The sequence below is a fragment of the Sturnira hondurensis genome, unplaced genomic scaffold (assembly GCF_014824575.4).
Source record: "Sturnira hondurensis isolate 20B ecotype Veracruz unplaced genomic scaffold, ASM1482457v3 Scaffold0016284, whole genome shotgun sequence".
NCBI classification, from domain to species: Eukaryota; Metazoa; Chordata; class Mammalia; order Chiroptera; family Phyllostomidae; genus Sturnira; species Sturnira hondurensis.
Genome location: NW_028088915.1, coordinates 7,186,613 through 7,208,390, shown reverse-complemented (window position 1 = coordinate 7,208,390; position 21,778 = coordinate 7,186,613). Strand labels below are relative to the sequence as shown.

At 40.1% G+C, this 21,778-nt stretch overlaps 1 protein-coding gene across 1 annotated transcript in view; it reads left to right on the top strand.

Annotated features, from left to right (window-relative positions):
- The first annotated feature begins 11,911 nt into the window (after nucleotides 1-11,911).
- The window catches only part of DHTKD1 (dehydrogenase E1 and transketolase domain containing 1), a 44,893-nt gene continuing 35,026 nt past the window's right edge, over nucleotides 11,912-21,778 (top strand). Inside the window, exon 1 of the mRNA XM_037066004.1 lies at nucleotides 11,912-12,160. Coding sequence (XP_036921899.1) covers nucleotides 12,004-12,160 — 157 coding nt within the window. The 5' untranslated portion in view covers nucleotides 11,912-12,003. The remainder of the gene's footprint in view (nucleotides 12,161-21,778) is intronic.

Genomic DNA, 21,778 nt, shown 5'->3' with positions numbered 1-21,778 from the left:
TATTTTCTACTTAAACCTGGTTATAATGCTGAAGAAAGCAAAAGGCAAGGAAAGAGATTATAATTACAGGGCAGGACAAATCCTGAGTTTAAAAGAAACAATCAGGCTTTATGTGAGATTTGCTGTATGGCGGTCTTTGCTGGGTGTGTGTTGTACCATAAACAAATCCAGCTGTTTTAGGAGCCAGTGTCCAGTTGAACTAATTTAACCTAAGTTAAACTACTGTTTATTCTTTTTTTCACTCCTTACCCACGAATATGCTTATTGATTTTAGAGAGAGAGAAAGGGAGAGAGAACCATCATTGATTGCTTCCCATATATGCCTTCCATACACCTGCAACCTAGGTGTGTGCCCTGACTGGGGTGGAACCCACACCTTTTGCGGCATGGGATGATACTCCAACCAACTAACCCATCTGGCTAGGGCACTACCTGTTTTTTCAAGCAGCTGCCTCTTTGTGGTGGAAAATTTTCAACAACTTTACCTGTCTCTTACTTAACAGTTTCTAAAGTGAATGTGCTGGGATATATCCATTCAATAAGAAATCTTAAGTGTTGAGGGTACATTTAAACAAATATAAATGTTAAGTATATCGAGCATAATACTAGCTACCAAATGATAATGAAATTTGCCATGTATCTGTAAGATTGAAAATCAGTTTACAAACACTGACTTCTATTCATTTCACAAAGTAGAAGTGAAGTATTGTGGGGTTACACTTTTTTTTTAGCCTTTAATTTGTTTAGTCAACAAAGCAAATTAGATCCTAATACTTATAGAGTGCTTAGAACACTGTATGTTATAGCAGATACTTAGAAGTCCAGCAAATAAGATTATGGTCTAATGCAGCAGGTAGGTAGTAAAAAGCAAATTAAAAAGTTAGAATAAATGCCACAAAGGAAATAAAGAGAGAAATATCATGGAGAAAAACTGGAGAGAGAGGAGAGGGTGGCTACTGCAGAGTGATCAGGGAAGCCTTTTTGAAAAAAGTAGAATATTGATTTTAGAGAGAAGAAGGGAGAGAGGGAGAAAAACATTAATTTGTCATTCCACTTATTTATGCATTCATTGGTTGATACTTGTATGTGCCCTGACTCGAGACAGAATCCACAACCTTGAGGTATCAGAAAGACACTCAAACCAATTGAGTAATGTAACTAGGGCCAGGAAAGCCTTAATCATGCAAAATTTGAACAGAAACCTGAAGAATTAGAAGGTCTCAGTTGTCCAACTACAGACAAATGTATAGTTCGGATAGTTGGAAATCAGAGGAGAATTCTGGCATAGAAATGATAATTTGAATGTCACCAACATAGCTAGTATTTAAAGCCATAAGAAAGAATGAGAGCACCAAAGGAAATGTAAAAAGAGAAGAGGATCCAGTACTAAGCCCTGAGAAACTTATAGATATAGTGACTGAGGAAAGGAACAACCTGGCAAGCGTAGTGTCATGAAAGCTAAGAAAAGAGGTGCTTAAAAAAAATAAGTGGATAACTGTCTCAAATGTGCTAAATGGATTGACACTGTAAAGATCAATATTGACTTTGCAGGAAGCAGTTCAGTGAAATAGTTGGGGACAGATTGGTATCTGAGAAATATTGTGGCAAAGAGCACTCGAAATGTATAACTACGGGAGAATGTGAGGTCAGGGAGGATTTTATTTTATCTTTTATATCTTTCTTATTTTGGAGAGAGAGGAAGAGAGGGATAGAAATATCCATCAGCTGACTCTCACACACCCCGAACCAGGGACTGGGCTTGTAGCCCAGGCACATCCCCTGATGGGGAATCGAACCAGGGAATGACCTTTCAGTTCTCAGGTTGGTGCTAACCCCAGTGAACCACACCAGCCAGGGCTCTCTATAGCATTTTTAAAAATGAGGGATGTAATGAGAATGATCCCATGGGGAGGGAAATATTAATGATGCAGGAGAGAGGAAAAATGACAATGTAGAAGCAAAATCCTTGTGTCAGTGAGAAGAAATGGAACCCTAAGAACAAGTGGAGCCCTGGCCAAGAGGCTCAGTTGGTTTTAGCATCACCCTACCCCTTTCCCCCGACATACCCTCCAAAAAGGTCAAGGCACATACCTAGGCTGCAGTTTGATCCTTGGTCTGGACGTGTACGAGAGGCAACTGATCGATGTCTCACATCCACGTTTCTCTGTTCCCCTGCCCCACATTCCTTTCACTCTCTAAAATCAAGAAACATATGCTTGAGTGAGGATTAAAAATGAATAATAAAGCACAAGTGGAAAGAGTGCCTTTGAGAGAAGCAGAGGCATTTCTACATGATATCAAGAGAGAAGAGGAAGATGGAAGCATGTACAGATTGGCTTGTAGATTTGTAGGTGGTACTATGTTCTTGATTGGTATTATTTTCTCAGTGAAATTGGAGGCAAAGTCAGCAACCAAGAGCTGAAGAAGAGACTGTGGGAGTTGTGGGGGGGAAAAAAAGAAAGTAGGAAAGAAACACCCTGAAGAGTGTGAAAGCAATGGAGAGGAAAGGCATAGTGAGGATTGACAGGTCATGCTGGAAGCTACCTGAGGTTTGTGGTCATGAACTTAAAATAAAACCATCCAGGATATATATGCCAGTTTCTTCAGAAGAGATGGATAGTTAGGTTTAATCAGGGTTGTAGCTTTTTTTCCCATGAAAATATTGACAGAGAAAGGAAAAGTAAAGGAGTCTGGGGTGTTTGCTAGAGAATGATTATAGTGAAGGATCATGGGATCCAAGCTGGGTTATGGAAGGAAGTTAAGGGACCAGAGGGGGTGTGTGTGTGGGTGTGGGTGTGGGTGTGGGTGTGGGTGTGTGTGTAGTAATGTATTGACAGGAGAGAATAAAGAAAACAGTGACCAAACAGCCAGAATTTCTGTGCATTAAAGGAGACAGACAGGTGGTACGAAAGACCTGCAGTAGCTGGAGGTGTAGACAGAAAGTGGGAACCCAAAGGAGCCAAGGCCTTGGAGAGAGAGTGGAAGAGAAGTGGTTTAGAAGCCACAGTGGAAAGCAAGGAACATGCATCTCTGAAGTCAGACTACATGAGTTCGAATTTTATTTCCAACATTTACCAGCTATTTGAACTTGGGCTAATTCTTTAAACAGTTTAGATCACAGGCATTGATTCTTTAAAATGGTGACAATAATACTGTAGTAGTTGTTCATAGGGTTCTGTGAATACTAAATGAGGTAATTCAAATAAAAGCACTTAGAACTCTGCTATTTCTAAATCACTTTGGAAACAATAAACACAATATAAATGGCTTTGCAATTTGAATAAATGGTGCTTTAAAACCGCCCTTTCTTTGCCCTGACACTGTGGGGAAACCAGTACACCTGAAACCTTTTACTTCAGCATTATAAATTTTGCTAAGACAGTGAATTTTAAAATGAATATTAAAAAGAAGAGAAAGTCAAGTCACTGCTTATAACCTTATTTGTCAATTAAAGATCTTACAATATTGTTTAAAAATTTACATCTCAATAGAGCTGAAAAAAGAAAGGAAAAAGGAAGTGTTCTCAGTTATTGTAACCAATAATGACAGAGATTTTTAAATGTCATCTGTAATGTCAGTTTCACTTCAATTTGTGCAGCAGAATAAACATTTGCAGTGTTCTTTGGGGGAACTAAGGGCTAAGTGGTGAGAAACTGACCCTCTGTCATCTCACTGGTCTTAATTCTCTAATTCCTGTCCTGTATTGTGATGTCTCTGATGAAATATTCCACATACTTCAAACCTAGGCAGCCCCAAACTGAACTTAATATTGGTTTTTAAGCCTATCTACTTCTTTTTCTATTTTTATTTTTTTTAGTTAATGGTGCTCAAGGGGATCCAGATATGCCACCCTAAAATGTGCTACTTGGTGGAAAGTATTATTTTGAGGTGAAGGCAATTAAGAACAGATGCAGGAAGAGTTCTCTAGAGCTCCCCTTTATTTGCCCAAAAGCAGGGCTTGAACTTCCCTTTGTGGGGGTGTGTACCCCCCTCACAAACCCCCTATGAGGAATAGGAGAATAACTCATTAGGGGAGATGGAGTGTCAACAACCAGATGGGTTCATTTATGCAAATAAGATAACCATCTTTCATTAGTTCCCTCATGCCAGAGCAGATCCTTTCTAGTACAGGCTTATCCTGCTAGGTGAGTGTTCTAGGAACCCATCTGTATTACTGTACCAACTGGTGTTATTGTGAGAGGCTGCATTTGGCTTCAGCAAATTTTTTTGAATACTCAGCATGTTTGCCCATTTCATAGTGGGTGATTTATAAGCACAATGCACTGAATGTTCAGCAGTTTTTGACCCAAAACAGCATGACCTCCATGACTCAACCTTCCTATTCATCTGATCTCACTCCTAGGGACTTTTTTTTGTTTGTTTCTCCTGGGTGAACAAAGTCTCAAAGGGAAACATTTTGCCTATGTGGAAGAGGCCAAACCAAAAAACATCAGAAACACTAAAGGGCATCAAAATCGATTAGTTAAAAGTGGTTTTGAGCAGTGGAAAAATGTGCCCATAGGTATATTGCATCAAATGGAGAGTACTTTGAAGGTGATGGAAGTTTAAACAATTAAGAATAAATACACAATTTTTTAAGTAAATCCTGGGGTGTTTTGGGTTCTCCCTTATATATTTCCTAGTCACTTCCCTATGATTTATGATCCTTTGAAACCCAAGCACCCGTCCTTTGTTAAAATATATGTAAGCACCAAGCCTAACCACCTCTTTATGTTTCACTTTTTTGTGTGAACTCCTGTGTACATACATACACATTAATAAAAATTGTATGCCTTTTCTTCTGTTAATCTGCCTAGTTAGTTTAATTCACATCCACCCACTGCAAGAACCTAAGAGGATAAAGGAAAAGTTTTTTCTCCCCTGCAAATGCTTTCTTGGAAGAGGGAGAAAATCCTGTATACTGCTGCTGGCATATGTAGAATTAAAGCAGAGTGAAAGAAGAGAATATTCTAGAGGAAACAGTCATAGACCATGAAAGGATAAAGTCAGCATCATTTGCTATGTGGCACCAATTACTGAGCAGGCCAATGACCTTGGTAAACATGACTGCCATTTTACTCTTCTGAGCTTTTACTCTCCCGTCCCCAGGACTGGAAATTACTGGAAAGCAAGAACAGAACTAACTGCTCCCTACAGCCACAGGTGGAAGGTAACATTGAGACAAAGCGTAGCCTGGGATTACAGTGCCCTAATAGCTCAGGGGCTACACAGTGGCAGCCCCCTTTACCCTTTTTTAATCCAGTGAAAGCTCAAAGCCCCTACCCCTAAATGCTGGTATATCTCTCCACACCATGCCCTTCTCCTTTCTTGGATAGTGAATGAAAACTTTACTCTCTACATTTTCTTCTCATTGTGAATTCTTTCTAAGCTTGCATCACCAACCACCCTAACAGACTAGAGTTTTATTTCTGTTTACCGTGCAAAATACCAACTCTTAATAGCCCAAGTACCCAAAACCATACCCTTTTTATGTGATTCAAGTTTTCAATGCTGAGCTGTTGAATGGATGAATGGAGAGAAATAAACAGACACCTCTTTCTTGGTGTGTGTCAGGCATTAATCGGTGAGTCTAATACAGTGATTTTCAACCAGTGTGCTGCAAGAATTTTTAAAGCACACAGTACCTGACTGTTCTGTCAGAGGCGCTGACCTCTTTTCCCTTAGAGTGTCAAATGAAGAAATGACAATAGTATTCAACATAACAATAGCTGTCTTGTGTGAATGAATCAAAATTATATCTATTTTTGTCAGATTGGCAATATATGTATGTGTGTGTGTGTGTGTGCTGCAGAATTTTAGTAATTAGTGTGTGTGTGCCATGAAGTGAAAAAGCTGAAAATTGTTAATTTAGTAGATACTGTTTTCCTTGTTCTTAGAGATGAGGGAACTAGGGCTTAGCATGGTTAAATAATGTGCCCAGAATGACACAGCTGCTGAATAAAATCTCTGCTGAAGACTGCCTGATTCCAAAGTTCATGCTCTTACGTAGTATTTCCTCCCATTCTAAAAAGTTTCCCTTACCTTATATAACCAAATAGCACACACACACAATAATACAGATATCCCTTTTTACTCAATCAGAACATAGAATATGGAGATATGATTTTATAATCTAGTTCTAATGAGATGGATCAACATACATATATATATATATGGACAAAGTGTCCACTTAAGTCAGATCAGTATGTTACTAACCCTGTGCCCATGAAAGTACAAAGGAAAGGGGGTTGGGCTGGGAAGGAAAGACCAGGTGCCCTGTCTTGGAGTGTGGCTTCTGCACATGTAACATAGGGAAAGTAGGGCAAATCATTCGTAACCTGCCTCTGACTCAGATGCGTCATTTAAAAAATGAGTAGGTTACACTTTATGATCCCCAACTTCATTATTTTAATTCAATTTTGGCAATACACCTTATTGCTTCCAAGTGTTTAAGAATTGAAGTGAAAAATTGTTACCTTCATAACCCAGGATGATAATGTCACATTGAGAAATATAACTGGGGAAAAGGGTTATTACCCAGAGAATCTTCTGGCATCATTTCACTTCTTGCATCGGGTGCTAGGGGTAAGGGAAAGTAATGGGTGTCATTTCTAGCTTATTTTTTTTTCTGGAAGATTCTGCACTGCTGATATAATATACACATTATACTTCCCTAAGTTTTTTCTCATGGAAGCTATAGAAATAGCCATAGGGATGTATTTATCACATTTCTTCCCATTTATTTATTTTAGCATTTTCTTCCTCATTGCTTTTAGACAGCAAGGAAGGAGGAGAGAGAAAGAGAGAGAGAGAGAGACATAGATGTAAGAGAGAAACATCACTTTTGTTGCCTTCTTGAATGCACAGCAACTGGGGATTGAATGCATAACCTAGGTGTGTGCCCTGACTGGGAATTGAGCCTGTGACATTCTGGTCTACGCAATGACACTGCCACCAACTGAGCCACACCAGCCAGGGCCTATTTCTTCCAAATGAATAAAAGATTCATCTAAACAGGGATGCCCCTTAATATGTTTTTTATACCCAACATTCAATATCAATTTAATAGTAATAAGCTAATGAAAATGGCTATCACTTTTGGGGCAGAATGTCATAGCAGCCAGTGGAAGAGTTACATGAGAGAGTATATGATTGATAGGCAATAATTAAGAATGCTGTGTATCCCTCGTGCGTACGTTTTTAAAAATGGTCACATGGTTATCGTAGGTGGCCTCTCGAAGATCAAAAGATCAAAAGAAAAAAACACAATCTCCACACTCTTGTAGCTTACAGCTTAGTGGGAGGGCCACCCACATAGGAGTCACATCATACTCACATTAAGCTACATATATTTAATCAATTATGTAATTATGCTTGGAAGGAAGAGTAGAGAGAGAACAATTAAAATACTATAACTGGGAAGAATTTAGATAACTACAGTTATCTATGATGTATCTGGTATTCAAGAAGCACTTTTCAAAGTATATGAATATAATAAGGAAATGTGTAGTAGAGAGCTATAAGTGTGTGAGGTAGAAAGAATAAAACTAGCCAGGGGGGTCAGGAACACTTTTTTTCAGAAAGTAACACTGAGCCCAGTGGAGAAGGAGGGTGGGGTGGGAGTTAACCATGTGTCTGTGTTGTTGGGGGCAGGGTGAGGAGGAGAATGAGCTTTTCTGGCAGAGGGAATGATATGTGTGAAGATCCTTAAATAGGAAAAAAGTGTTCAAGGGACTGAAAATAGTGTCACTGGAGCATAGTGAGGCCTCAGGAAGTGTGATTCCATAAAGGTGAGAAAAGGGGCAGGCAAAATCAAAGCAGACTAGAGGTTGAAAATGCAAGTGGCTAAAGGATTCAGGCAGGCAGACCACATAAAATTAAGAGTGGTGTAAACAAAACTGGCACACAGGTGCCGCCTAAAGAGGACAGCCACTACTCAATTCCAGCTGGTTTCTGCCATAAAGGAAAGTAGGTTCATGGTGGGATTGCAGACTGGTACAACCACTATGGAAAACAGTATAGAATTTTCTCAGAAAACTAAAAATGGATCTGCCTTTTGACCCAGCAATTCTACTGCTGGGATTATACCCTAGGAATCCTGAAACACCAATTCAAAAGAATCTATGCACCCCAATGTTCATAGAAGCATAATTTATAATAGCCAAGTGCTGGAAGCAACCTGAGTGATCATTAGTAAATGAATGTTTCAAAAACTATGGTACGTTTACACAATGGAATTCTGTGAAGCAGAAAGAAAGAAGGAGCTCCTACGCTTTGCGACAGCATGGATGGAACTGGAAAGCACTACACTACTTGAAATAAGCCAGGAGGTGGAAGACAAATACTGTAGGATCTTACTTTTAACAGAAGCCTGATCAACAAAACAAACAAACAAGCAAAATATGACCAAAGACACTGAAATTGAGAACAGGATGACAGGAACCAGAGGGGAGAGGGGAGGGAATTTCAGGGGAAAAGAGGAAGGGTTTGCAGGAACAAGTATAAAGAACATGTGGACAATAACAGGGGTTGGTGGAAATGGGAGAGATGGGGAGGGCTGGAGGGGGGGCTGGGATGGGGGTAAAAGGCAGAAAACTGTACTTGAACAACAATTAAAATTTTAAAAAAAGGAAAGTGGGTTCAGTGTAGCCAGATCTTTTAGCTTTTAAAGAAAAACTGGAAATCTAGACCTTAATATGTAAGCTTCCATATTTTTTCAAATTATAAGAAGTTTTTTTAGCTCTGGCTGGTGTAGCTCAGTGGATTGAGCGGGGGCCTGCGAACCACACGATCGAGATTCAATTTCCAGTCAGGGCACATGCCTGGGTTGCAGGCCAGTTCCCAGTGGGGACTCACAAGAAGCAATCATACATTGATATTTCTCTCCTTCTCTCCTTCCCTTCCTCTCTAAGATAAATAAATAAAATCTTTAAAAAAAAGTTTTTTTTAGAAAGTGGCAGAGGTAGTGAAAGTGAGCCAAGTGGGCTGCGTAAGCTAAGGAAACAAATACAGAAGTAGAAGAAAGACTCTTGGAGCTTAGGAGAAAGGCAAAGATAGTGCACCTCGGAGAAGAAGAGAGGGAAGAGAATTCATGGGGGTACTCTTGAGAGAAAAGGCATGCTAATCTTCCACATTTTTAATATTAGCATCCGATTTTTAAAAATTAAGACATTGTGATGGCAAACAAAGCATACACCAGCAGTTTAGTTGGGACCTGTGGGCCACAAAGTTCTAAAAGGATGGTATTTTAACATATCATGGAGTTTGGTACATTATGAGTACCTAGTGGTACACTAACAAGTGAGGATGTCAGTAGGTCATATTCCGTATATGTGGATCCTGAGTTCAGAAGAGAGACCTATGCTGGTGATTGGTATTCGGTGCCATTCTTTTATTATTGTTCATTAAAGCTATGAGTGTGCATGAAATTGCAAAAGAAAAGAGTTTGGAAGTGTGGAAAAGCATAGCATGTTGAGTTTCTGGCTGGAAAATGGCAAGATAAAATTTTAAGAAATGAGTCAAGATCAGTGATCTTTAAAGAAGTTAAAGGTATGTTAAAACATTTAGATTTTATCCAAAGAACAGGAAACCATGAAAAAATGTCAGGCAATAGCAATATAAGACATTAATTTTAAGAAATAACTCTTCAATGGGGAAGAAGTATGGCTAACCAAGGAAAGACCCAAGCAAAAAGACCACTTAGGAAGCTACTATGGTGCTCCCTGAGAGGTACTGATGGCCCCAACTAGGGAGAGTGGACTGATTTGAGAACTCTTTTGGATGTACAGCACAAGTGGCAAACACATAGCCCACGGACTGAATCCGCCTGATACCTTGTTTCTACCCAGCAGCAGTACTGAGCTCCTTCCCCCTAGTTAAGGAACAGCTACATTTATACAGTCCTAAAATTACAGTCAGCTCTTTGAGGGCAACCGCAAGGCCGATGTGGCTCCCAGTGAAAATGGGTTTGACACCCCTGATACAGGGTCCGGCAGAAGTAACACTGGCCTGAGTGTGGTTGGTGGGGTACTAATACCGGTATAATAATTTATAGTTTTAATTTGAACATTTCATCTAAAATGTCATATGGTGTGCAGGAGTGTGCTAGGTTGTGTTACAGAATTACATACTTATGATTTTCCAGTAAATGATTTTGTAATAAAAGAGGGGCATTATCTGTGCCAGACCCTGTATATAGGGTCCAAAGATGGGATATATGCATTCTTATATTTGCTACCCTTTTCCCCCCCAGTGTAGAGTCCATGTTTTATTGTTTCAGTCATTCTCTAACTAATATGTTAAATGCCTTTGCCTCTTAGCTTTCCTATTACTGCCTGGAAAAACTCTAGGCCCAAATGAATCCAATCATCACCCTTCCGACCTCAGTACCAAGGCAACTAAGCACTAATGGAGAAAGTCACAAAAGAATAAAATGTAGTATCTCCTTCTACTCATGGTCAACAACCACAACTAGATGACCCCCCCCCAAAGTTTAAGACAATCCTCTACATTTTACTACTCTCCTCAATAATAATTTCATACTGTCTCCATCTTCCTCAACTCTGATTTATCTCCCTACTCCCTAGCACCTTCTCAGGTAATTTTTCAGGGGAAATACTTCATATTTCTCATAGAAGAAACTCCCTCGGAATCTCACCACTGAATCTATAACTCCGTTTTTGCATCTATCTTCTCTTCTTTTAATCTGTATCAATGGAGAACATGCCTCTTCTCCTTTCTAGTGTCATCTGTGCTTGGATACCACCCCCTCCCATGGATCTCAGTCCACTGGGTTATCCTTCTCTCCTATACTTTTTACTTAATATTCTGTAACATCTTTCAAACATGTCCTGAACTCTCTTGTGTTAAAATTGTAACAAAAAAATCTTAATCATGTAACAAACTTCACCCTCAAAGATTTTGTTTCATAGTGTTGCTTCCACTTGGCAGTCCCCCTGACATACCTGTTTGTTCTGGATGCTGTTCCTTTGTGCTTGTGGGGCATCTGCACATGCCTGTATCATAGCATGTCTCATACTGCGTGTGGAGCTCAGTCTACTACTAGACTGGGAACTGATTGAGGGCAGACACTGTATCTTAATCTTTGTAACTGAGCAGAGTATTTGGTGGGCATAGTGGTTACCTGCGTGAGGTAGATGGGCATCTTGTATTCATATGTGTAACGTTCTTAGGAGTTTGGGGGAAGATGTACAGGAATGGAATGGTGGATGACTGACTAGGGAAGAATTCAGATTTCTTTCCTCTCCCACTATAGCGGTAAAGTTAAAGGTGAGTCAGGATAAAGCAGTTTGGGAAACTCTATCAGAGATAAACCAGTGAAGAATCTCAAATATCTCTATACTGCTGAAATCTTCCATGTCCAATCTCTTTCCACTCCTATTTTATTCCTATCATAGAGGCTCCTTCTCATCTATGTTGTACTTTCTCCCCCAATGTTTCTTAAGAAAAAAAAGGGGGAAGATATTTATTTTCTGTCTCCTTCACATGATCTTTCCTTTTTACATTCCTTGGTCTCTCAGTTCCAGTCACTTTCTCTAAAGAACAATTTTTCCTTTCTATGTGACCACCTACATCGTGTCTGTATGGTTGTGCTCGGCAGCTTCCAGCAAAGGGGTGGTGAGTAAATACTTCTGGTCGGAGACTATAGGATATACAGAGATACAAAATTTTGTACCAGAAAGCCGGTATGGTCTTAACACGCCGCATTTTCCCCAAATCCAGGCTACCCTCAGCGTCTAGGACCCCCCGCCCCGGGTCCCGCCGGGTCCAGGGGCGTGGCTTCGGCCAGTGGACTGCTGCTCCGGTTGGGCTCAGAGGACCGGCCCCCAGCCAATCAGGCATGGGGGCGTTGTCCAGGGGCGGGGCTGCTGGCTCCAGCCTCCCGCGAGGTGCCTTCCCGAGTTCCGGGCGTCTCTGGAGCTACACTTTCTGCTCCGGGTGGGTGTTTTCCCTCGTCCTTCGGACCAGTGGACCAGGTGGGGCATGGCCTCGGTCACCGTGGCAGCAGCAAGTCGAAGCCTCGGTCGGGCCCCTCCGCTCCTCTTCCGGCGCAGCTACCGGACGGCCAGGGGTGTCTATGGCTACCGGCCCAGGAAGCCCGTCAGCCGGGAGCACGGAGGCGCCCTGGCGCGCTCACCAGGTTCGAAATGGGGCGCGGCCGTGGGTGTAGGGGCTGGGGGAGGCAGGAGGCCTTCTGGTCAGGCCTGCGGTGGGGTGCTGTTGGGGAGGAGGTCGGGCTTCAGGGGGTCTGCAGTCTGCGCGCAGCCGGGTAAGGAGGAAGGGTAGGTGAGGCAGCAGAGAAAGGCAGGCGTGGGTATTGTCAGTGTCGAGGACACCCTCTGTCCAGCCTCTGTAATGGAGGAACTTTAAGGTCAGGGTCTCCGCGTCACTTCCACGCTTGAGTGATCTTCCCGCCGTCCGAGTTAATACTTTTCTGTTCCTTGGTTATAGTTGTGGGAACTCAGCTCTTTGCGGAGGCGGGACTGCGGGAAAAGAAAACTTCTAGGATCTCCCAGTTCTGTAGTTTAGCCAAGGATGCATTTCAGGGCCACGTCCAAGGCTAGAGTTAGCGGGAATGTGGGAATCACGACTGTCTTGCTAGGGCGAGGAGGGCAGTTGGTGGTGTTGGATCGCAGCATGATATTTATCATCTGTCTATGTCCTCGAGATAGCCTCTTACTTTTAATTTCAGAGTTTATAACTCTACTGAATTTAGATCCATGTTACTGGAGTTTTAATGGATTAAAGGACTTGAGTATCAGTTTTTGGAGCCTGTCTCTTCTGCTGCATGCTCATGTGCAAGAGATTAATTTTGATCATTTATTTTGTGCTCAAAGTTATTGTATCTTTATTCATCCTCACAGAGAAGATGAATACAGATCAATTATGAGAATAAAATCATTTGGTATCTTTAATTCAGTGTTAGATTAACATCGAAGATCCCCTCCATCGTTTAAGCACTAGACCTTTGAATCTTACATGACACACTAGAATCTCAGTATTTTGCTCTTGACATCAGGTAACATTTTGAATAAACCTGATTTCTCTCTCTTGAATGCAGTGGGGTTTCTTTAGGGAAGTATTTGGCCAACTACATTGTTAATCTCTGGAGGGTAAGATTATAGATATCTTAAAGTGTCAAAAATTTTATATGTCAGTTTTCAAACATAAGTGTGTGTTCAAATCACTTTGAATGGTATTTAAAGTGCCAGTTTCCAGGCCTCCTTCCCACCCCCTTCCTCTGGGTTCTAATTCAGTGTTCTGGGATGAGGTTCAGGAGTGTGTGTTTTTATCAAGCACCTCAGGTAATTCCCTAACACAGATGGTCCATGGCCATCTGTGGCCAATACTCTTATAGTCAATAAAGGATATATTTGTAAAATGTGTTTGAAAGTCTAGTCTTCATTGAAGATTGTACTACTGTGTGCTCAAAGCATAATTATTGTGATCTTATTTGAAGTTTCCCCTCACAATCTGTCTCTGTTGAATTCCTATAACAGCCTGACAGCTGAGAATTAACTTTGCCTTGGAAAAACCTGGACTGGTGGTTCTGAACTAGAAGACTATATGCAACTAATCTTGCAAGATTTGGGCTGGTGTGTTTTGAAAAAAGTCCCTGGAAGTGTTGACTTTATATATAACAACCCCTCTTCCCTCATTAAATTTTGCCCCTTCCCACTAGTAATAAACTTGATTGGTGAAATTTTGAAAGTCCATTATTGAGTTAGAACTGCAGGCCAAGGGTATGATCTTGTGTGTACTGGGAGGGAAGAGTCAAAGCCATCCTAGGAAACAATTGTTGCACAGTTACAGGATCTGACTTAGGGAATTTTGTTGCTAAGGGTAACAAAGTTATTTTTTATTTTTGTAACAAAATTTTATTTTCTTTCTTCTTATTTTTTTTTTACATTTTGAATAAAACTTAAAAGTAAGCGGGCCATTTTGTAACTGTATCACTTTCAAAATTACCACTGCATGTAGATCTATGAGTTTTTCCTTCTTTATGGTTTAGAACTTGTCATATTGTTTTATAATAACTCTTAGTAGATCACTATCTCCTACTAGACTGTGTGGGAGAAGGGGGAAGGAGAGTTGCATATATCACATCCAATAGTATCTCATTGGACAGAACTTGATCATCTGTCTCTATATGCCCGCAAGGGAGATTGGAAAGCACAGTCTTTATTCAGGGTGGCCATGTACCAGCTAAAAATTACTGTGAGGAAGAAAAGGAAAATAGATATTGGTAAATAACTAGTAATTACCACACTTGATACTTTTGGCCACTCAAATATCCTCAGCTTTTCTTCCCATACAAAGAACCTGGTCATCTCTTTCCATTCAATTCCTGAATCCAGCTCAAAGTCCATTATCTCTGGAGAATGTGTGGTTGGGCTTGGACTGCTCATGGTGTGGAATTTTATGAACTGCCGTCCACCCCATGTATACACATACAATATATAAAGAAAACTTCCTTTTGTAGAAAGAAAGAATGAGGAATCTGTAGCAGCCACTGGTACAGATCGGTTACTGGGTCCTATTGCAGAGGAATGATAAAAGCTGTTTGATGTGTCTCTGTAGTAAGTTCACAAGTTTATCTGGCCCTTCAACTCTATCCTCTGCCCATTCCCCTGGCTTTGTCTTGTGGGTTCTTCGTTATCCATTATCTTCTGTGGCCATAACTGATGTGGACATGCCCTCCATGGGAACTGTACCCTTTCACGGTCTATTTTGATAAGGTTAGGAGCTTGAGAGTTACTGCAGGGGATCATCAGGTACAGGATATTTTTCCTGTCCTGAATTGGGATTTATTTGNCTGGGTCCTATTGCAGAGGAATGATAAAAGCTGTTTGATGTGGCTCTGTAGTAAGTTCACAAGTTTATCTGGCCCTTCAACTCTATCCTCTGCCCATTCCCCTGGCTTTGTCGTGTGGGTTCTTCGTTATCCATTATCTTCTGTGGCCATAACTGATGTGGACATGCCCTCCATGGGAACTGTACCCTTTCACGGTCTATTTTGATAAGGTTAGGAGCTTGAGAGTTACTGCAGGGGATCATCAGGTACAGGATATTTTTCCTGTCCTGAATTGGGATTTATTTGGCAGTTTGATTTTCTTGTAAAATTCATAGGTCTGTAGATTTTTTTGCTTCTGGTCATTCTATAAGCAATTTGCCCAGTGAAAGATCTCACCTAGACCTAATACTTAAGCCAAGAAACTCTAGTCTTTTATTTACTACTTCTGTATTCTACCCATTTAGCTCCCTACATTTAATGAATTTTACCTTGAGATGAATCAAAATAATAGGTTTGAGTGGGAAGGCAACACTTTTTATTGGATCTTGAATTCTTGGCTGGCTCTGCTTGTCTATCAGAGAATGCTCACCAGAAGATACTCAATGAAGGACTTTGTTCTCTTATCTCTTGTTAGACACTATTTTCAGAACCACCTTTTCTAATTCTAATTTTCCAAACTTGTCAGGGTCTGCCTTCTACGTACTGAGACCACAGACAGAGAGTATCTATGTGCAGAGTAAGTTTCCTGCCATCTCTTTTTGCTGATTTGGAAGCTCCAACTTGACCTCATCTCTCTCTCTAGGCTTTCCTGAAAGTGACAAGAAACAGTGAACACATGCTACTGAGTTACAGGCTCTGTGGGCATGTAGTTTGCCTTTCAGGTTATTACAGGTGACACTTTTACCAAATGTTTGGTCAGATAGCATAACACTGCTCATCAGCTTTCTCTTCTGGGTTATATGGGTCCTTGGTACTGACTGCCTGGCTGTTAGGCCAGTCATGCATTTTAGTTCTGTTTTAGCAGCAAACCCCCTTGGTTACCAAATTCTGTATTAGATGGGATGAATTCAAGGGCTGTGCCAGAGACCTGGAATAATAGTGGCAAGTAAGATATGTAAAAATCTAAGCTGGTATGAGAACTCTGCTCTGCAATGTTAAGGGGGGGGGGGTCTATGTTGTTCCTTCACCATACTGTGTGTGTTGCTTTCAACTCTGGAAAAGTTGCTAGGTCTGAGTTGGCTCACCACTATATCCACATGTTGGCCAGTAGGACAGAAGAAAGGGGGAAGGGAAGAGGACCTAGCAAGACCCAAAAGTTGCATACATCACTTCTACCACCTTCTTATTGGTCAGAATTTAGTCACGTGGCCACACTGGCTGCATGGAAGCCTGGGAATGTGTATCTCTATTTTGGGTGGTTATATACTCAGCTATCTATTGCCATGAAAGAGAAGAAAATGGATATTGGGGATTACAGCAGTCTCTGCTACAGATGTATTGTAGAACATGATCATCTTCCATTCAATTCCTGACTCCAGCTCAAACTCCATTTTCTCTGGAGAATGTGTGGTCCTCTCCATCAGGTCTGGCTGCGACTCCTCATGAAAGAGGAGAGAAGGTGGATATTGGGAATAACAGCAATCTCCTCTACAGGTGTATTGTAAAATTCTAGGACAAGCACTCCACCTTCAACTTTTTTACCTCCTATTTCATATCAAATTTTGAGCACTATATTTCGCAAAGCCTTATTTTCTTTTTTACTAACTAGGATCCTAGTCTAGTCCTTTAATTCTGGTCTACTACAAAAAGATGTTTAGACCAAGGGTTCTTAATCTGAGTCCATAAACTCCTATGAAAAGATTTCAGGGGATCTGTGAATTTTGCACAGCCCTGTATGTGTATCCATTTCTAGGGAAGGGGCTCGTGGCTTTTATTAAATTCCCAAACGATCAGTGGCTTCAAAAAGGTGAAACTGCTAGCCTAGTTCCCTTCTTGCATAGTCCAGCCTCTCTAAAACATTGATTTCATCCAGTCATTTCCTTACTCAGGTCTCCAAAAGCTCTATTTCGCCTCTCAGAATAAAATCCAAATTCTTTAGCTTGATATTTAATGCCCTTCATGTGTCTTGATCCATTCTACCTTCTCGTTTTTACCTCCCTCCAACATAAATGCCCCCACATTCCAGTCTTTACCCAAAGTTCTTCTTCATTTTATGCCTTTGTACATTTTGCCCATTCTTCATGGCCCAGCCCCATTTCCATCCCCTCCATGATATCTTTCCAGACCACACCAGGGTTTCCTGGTCTGAACTCCTTCTACTCTCACTGTGGAGCCCATTGAACTCTTGAGATTTTTTGTGTATGTTATTTTATGTAAGGACCATCTTCCCACATTTTAAGATTCTGCCTGGTAAAGACCTAGTCTTACATTTTTCTCAGCTCTACACTTAACTGAATACTTATTAAATGATTCATTCCTATTAAGACATGGAAATAGGGTTCTGTATATGCAATTTATTTATGACAGTGCATTTGAATTGTGCACATACAACCTTAACCTCAAATGCCAAGAAAGGAAGCACTTTATATATTTGGTAATCTACTATATTACTGTTACTATATTAGTAACAGTATGTACTATGTTTCAGAAAAAAGTAATAATTTTTTTGCTGATGAAGACAATTAAGACTTGGGTTTTTCCTTAAATTCTGTGTCAGTGTATGCTTATTGTCAGTTCTATCGATTAGGACAATAGGCTGATGAGGCCAAGGACGTGATTTGTTGGGCTCTAGTTTTTTTCATGTCACCTGCTACTTGTCCTAAAAGGTTGGTTGAGAGGAATGACTGAGTTGGTGTGATGGATCAGGTATATAACTTTTCAGTACTGGCAAAGTAAATCAAAGGACTGAAAATGACTTATGGCATCCTCCAACCTCAAAGGTGACGTAAGAAGAAGGAGAGGCTATGGTCAGAGTTATCGTGTCTCCCTTCTCCCCTTTGCCCTTCACCAGCCATTTTTCTTCATGTTTATCTTGGCTGAAAATCATTGCCTGCATAGGATGACTACATCATTCACTAAGACTTCCATTGTATTAGGCTTTAAAGAGATAGTGAGTTTGATTCTTGTAAACTTTTGGATGGCCGTGGTTTCACTAGTTAAAATTTGACCCATGATGAGTGTTCTTCGTGGCCAACTATTAGTAACAGTGTGTACTTTAATCTCTGTAAACCTCAGTTTCCAAGTAAACTTGAACTTATTTATCAACAGTCCCAATTTAAAATCAAGATGGGTTTAGAAGTGTTGATTTACAGATATAAATTTCACTAAGGAAGATGTGGGTTATTTAAAAAATGGCAGAATATAGTGATCATCGGGAGGTGGGAGCCGTAGGATTCCAAATAGCGTTCCATGGTTACTGACTGTGGCAGTAACACTAACCTTAGTAGTCGAAATGATTGGTCGTGGGTATGCTGCATATTAGAAATAAGAGGAGCCTTTATTGGAGTCATAGGGCTAATGACATTAGCTCTTATACTTAAAATGTCTCAGAGACTTCTACTTTTCTCAGCTCTTTTGCTATATAGGCTCTTTTGCTATATAGGCTTCCCTTTTCAATTTAAAAAATTTTTCATTTACAGTTGATATAAAGTATTATATTAGTTTCAAGTGTAGACCATAGAATTTTTGTTATAGCATAATCAATAAAACACTGGATTGAAGTAAAGTATTCTTGAATTCAAATTTCAGCTTCCTAATTGCCTGTGTCACCTTTTGTAAGTCACTTAACCTCTGCAGTTTACTCCTCTGCAATAAGGACACCTCTTTCAGAGTGGTGCCAGGACTGGGTGAGATGATGTGTGTGAAAAATCCAGCACAGTGTATAGCAAAAGTTAGTACTCTGTGAATGGTCACTATGATTTATTATCAATTTGTAAAGGATTAGGAAAAATGGAAAGGACCAGAACAAGGTTTCTATTCAACGCCTGGGTTTTTTTGTTTTTGTTTTCCTAAAAAGTAAATAACTGGTAAAATAAATTTATTTTATAAAGATACTGTGTTTGTGATGGGACTGGAGGGTATGATATGAAATTAACTCAGTTGCGCAGCCTAGATCTACCTGAGTTTTGTGTTCAGAATATAGTATTCTGTACAAAGTCTTGACTTTTAATGTGGTTATCTATGAAGTTCCTTAATTGAAGCTGGAGGTAGCCATCTCATTTTGATAGGGTTCTAAGGGACTCCAGCTATGAAATTCCCTTTCTGGGAATTTTCAGTGTCTTTAAAGATATCTAACATTTCCACTTGCTTTAATCATATGCTGTCTTGAATGGAAATAGACTGTGGATATAATCTAGATATTTTGGGGGGAGGCTGCTTATGACCAGATGATGAAAATGAATTGTATTGAATTTTAGTTTAAGCACTAAGTTTAAACACTATTCAGTGCCCCCACCATGTTTGCTTATAGCAGTGAACAAAGTAATTGATGTAGATATGCCTATTGTAATTTATTTTTTTATTTCTTGCATTAGCTAAGATTCTTTTGGTCACAAGCAACAGAAACCAACTCTGGCTATTTTAAGCAAAGAGGGGACTTGATTTTAGAGATACAAGGGTCTCTGAGAATTAAAGGATATGTGGAGTAAACCAGAGGTAGCTCTGAGAATACTGGCAGAAGCTGTGTGTGGGTTAATAGGGCACAGCTGTTAGTGTACTCGGCTCCAGTGGCACCCATAACATGTGTTGGGTGTCCTTCAGACCACACCACATTTGGACTCAGCATGTAGTTGTACTCAAGGCTAAGATTTATTGTAGTCATATAACAGGAATCCACAGCTGGATCAGAATGGAAAAAAAAAAACACAGGAAGAGTCTGGAAGAACCACTGTGCAGACTTTCTTATGCTCTCTCTCTCCTACAACAGGTGGCAGAATGCACACCTCATCAAGTGACAAAAGCATGCCAACATATGTGAAGTGTTTCGGCCCAGGGAAGCCCTTTAGAGGCTTGGCACCTAAAGTTTTCATTGGGAGTTGTTCCTGTAAGCACCCTCTACACATGCCAAAATTCCAGATTCCCACTAGCAAAGCAGGTATTCAGCATAAACCACATTGTTTGCACAATCCAGGCATAGTGGATCACCCTGTTCTGTTAGAGACAGGAGAGGACATTTCTGAAATCTAGATTCCCAGACACCAGCCAAAGACCAACCTTGTCTCAGGCTAACTCTTTTCTCCTAACTTATCTCTCAGTTCTCAGTCTCAAATTCTGGAAAAATCAAATCTGATCCACCTTGACCGAGGTGTCTTTTGAATCTGTGAACTCGTAGGGAGGCAGAATGGAGAGATGTATACATGGCCACTGGAACCTGCCCCCTGCGATGGGAAGGTGCCGTTCTCAGAAAAGAGGGCTCCATGTGCGCAAGAAGAATCTACTGCAGCTCTCGAGGGCTCTGGAAAACCTCGATTATGAGGGATTTTGGACTGCCTCAGGGATTCCTTCATTCAAGTGATAACACATATTTCTTGAGCATTTACTATGTTCTAGTCTCCTGAGCCAGGAGCATCCCTCCAATATTTCCTCTTGAAGAAGAGTGTGCATGTATTCTATTGTTGTTTTCCCTATTTTCTCTGGCTTTGTGGGGTTTAACTTAAATTCCTCTGGACTTTTGGAGATATCATGAGTTCTAAGTTGTTTGAACAGTATTATGCCTAACATATAGGTATTCTTTTTTCATTATACTAACTCTTTGATTTATACAGTAATAGGAAGTTATTTTAATGAAGACTATATTCTGTTGCTGTGCTTTCATCCTCTTAAATATTTTTATTACTTTTGCATTTTATATTTTTAAATATTCTAATTTAATTATTTTCATTACATATTTCATTATTTTAAATACATAAATATTTTGTAACAAATACTTCATTATTTGCCATAGAAGAGAAGCAGGAGAAGCACTTGTATCCAATGGATTTGAAAGTAGGAGGTGGTCAATGATTTGTTTAGAAAGTCATTGAAGCAAGGATTATCATAAAGGTGTGAGACATGCTTCAAGTTATTTTAACTTAAATATTTGTATTTTTGTTTACATCTATGGAAGTATTTAAAGAGAGCTTGTGAAAGCAATCTGAGTGCAAAATATTTCTAGATGTTTATAATTTCCCTCCTAATATTTTACTTTTTCCCACAGCAACAGGCTTAGGAAAAAATACAACTGATTTTTACCACCATTTAGTCAACTGGTGAGGGCAGACATGCAGGTGCACTGGAGAGAACCCACTAGTCAAAAGTTTTCAGACTGCAGTTGGGCAGCAAGCATGTTCAATGGATACAATTTAAGGTGCTCTAATGTACATGCCCACTGTGGAAAATGTAGAATATATGATAGGCAAGCAAAAAATCAGAAATTTTGACATAGGGTAATTACTAAGTTTTGGTATGTTTCTTTTATATATATGAAATATATATAAATGTAGCAAACAAAAGTAGATTTATAATTATGAGTATGTGAAACATAGAGTTAATTATTGTACTGTTATTTATTAATTGTATGATTTTCCATATGAACAACTCTAAGCTACTTTTGCTCCACTCTGTGTGTGTGTGTGTATCATGTATATATGTATACAAGAACGTTTAAAGAACCTTTAATGATGGTTGTCTCATAAAGGCCACTGTTTCTTAAAAATACATGCTTTCCTTGGCTCTCTGGCATTACAAGATCCTGGTTTTCCTACTAACAACATTATCACTTTTGCTGGGGAGTGGATGCTCTTTCTCTCCGCTCATCTCTAAAATATTGGTACTCCATGGGTCTGGTCTGCTCAGGGTCACCTTCTCAATTTACTTTCTTCCTGGGTAATCTCTACTTTCCATGGCTTCCAGTATCATCTACAAAACTCCATCTTTAGTGGGACAAGTCCAATAGTACATATACAGGGTTACCATCACCACTCTTAC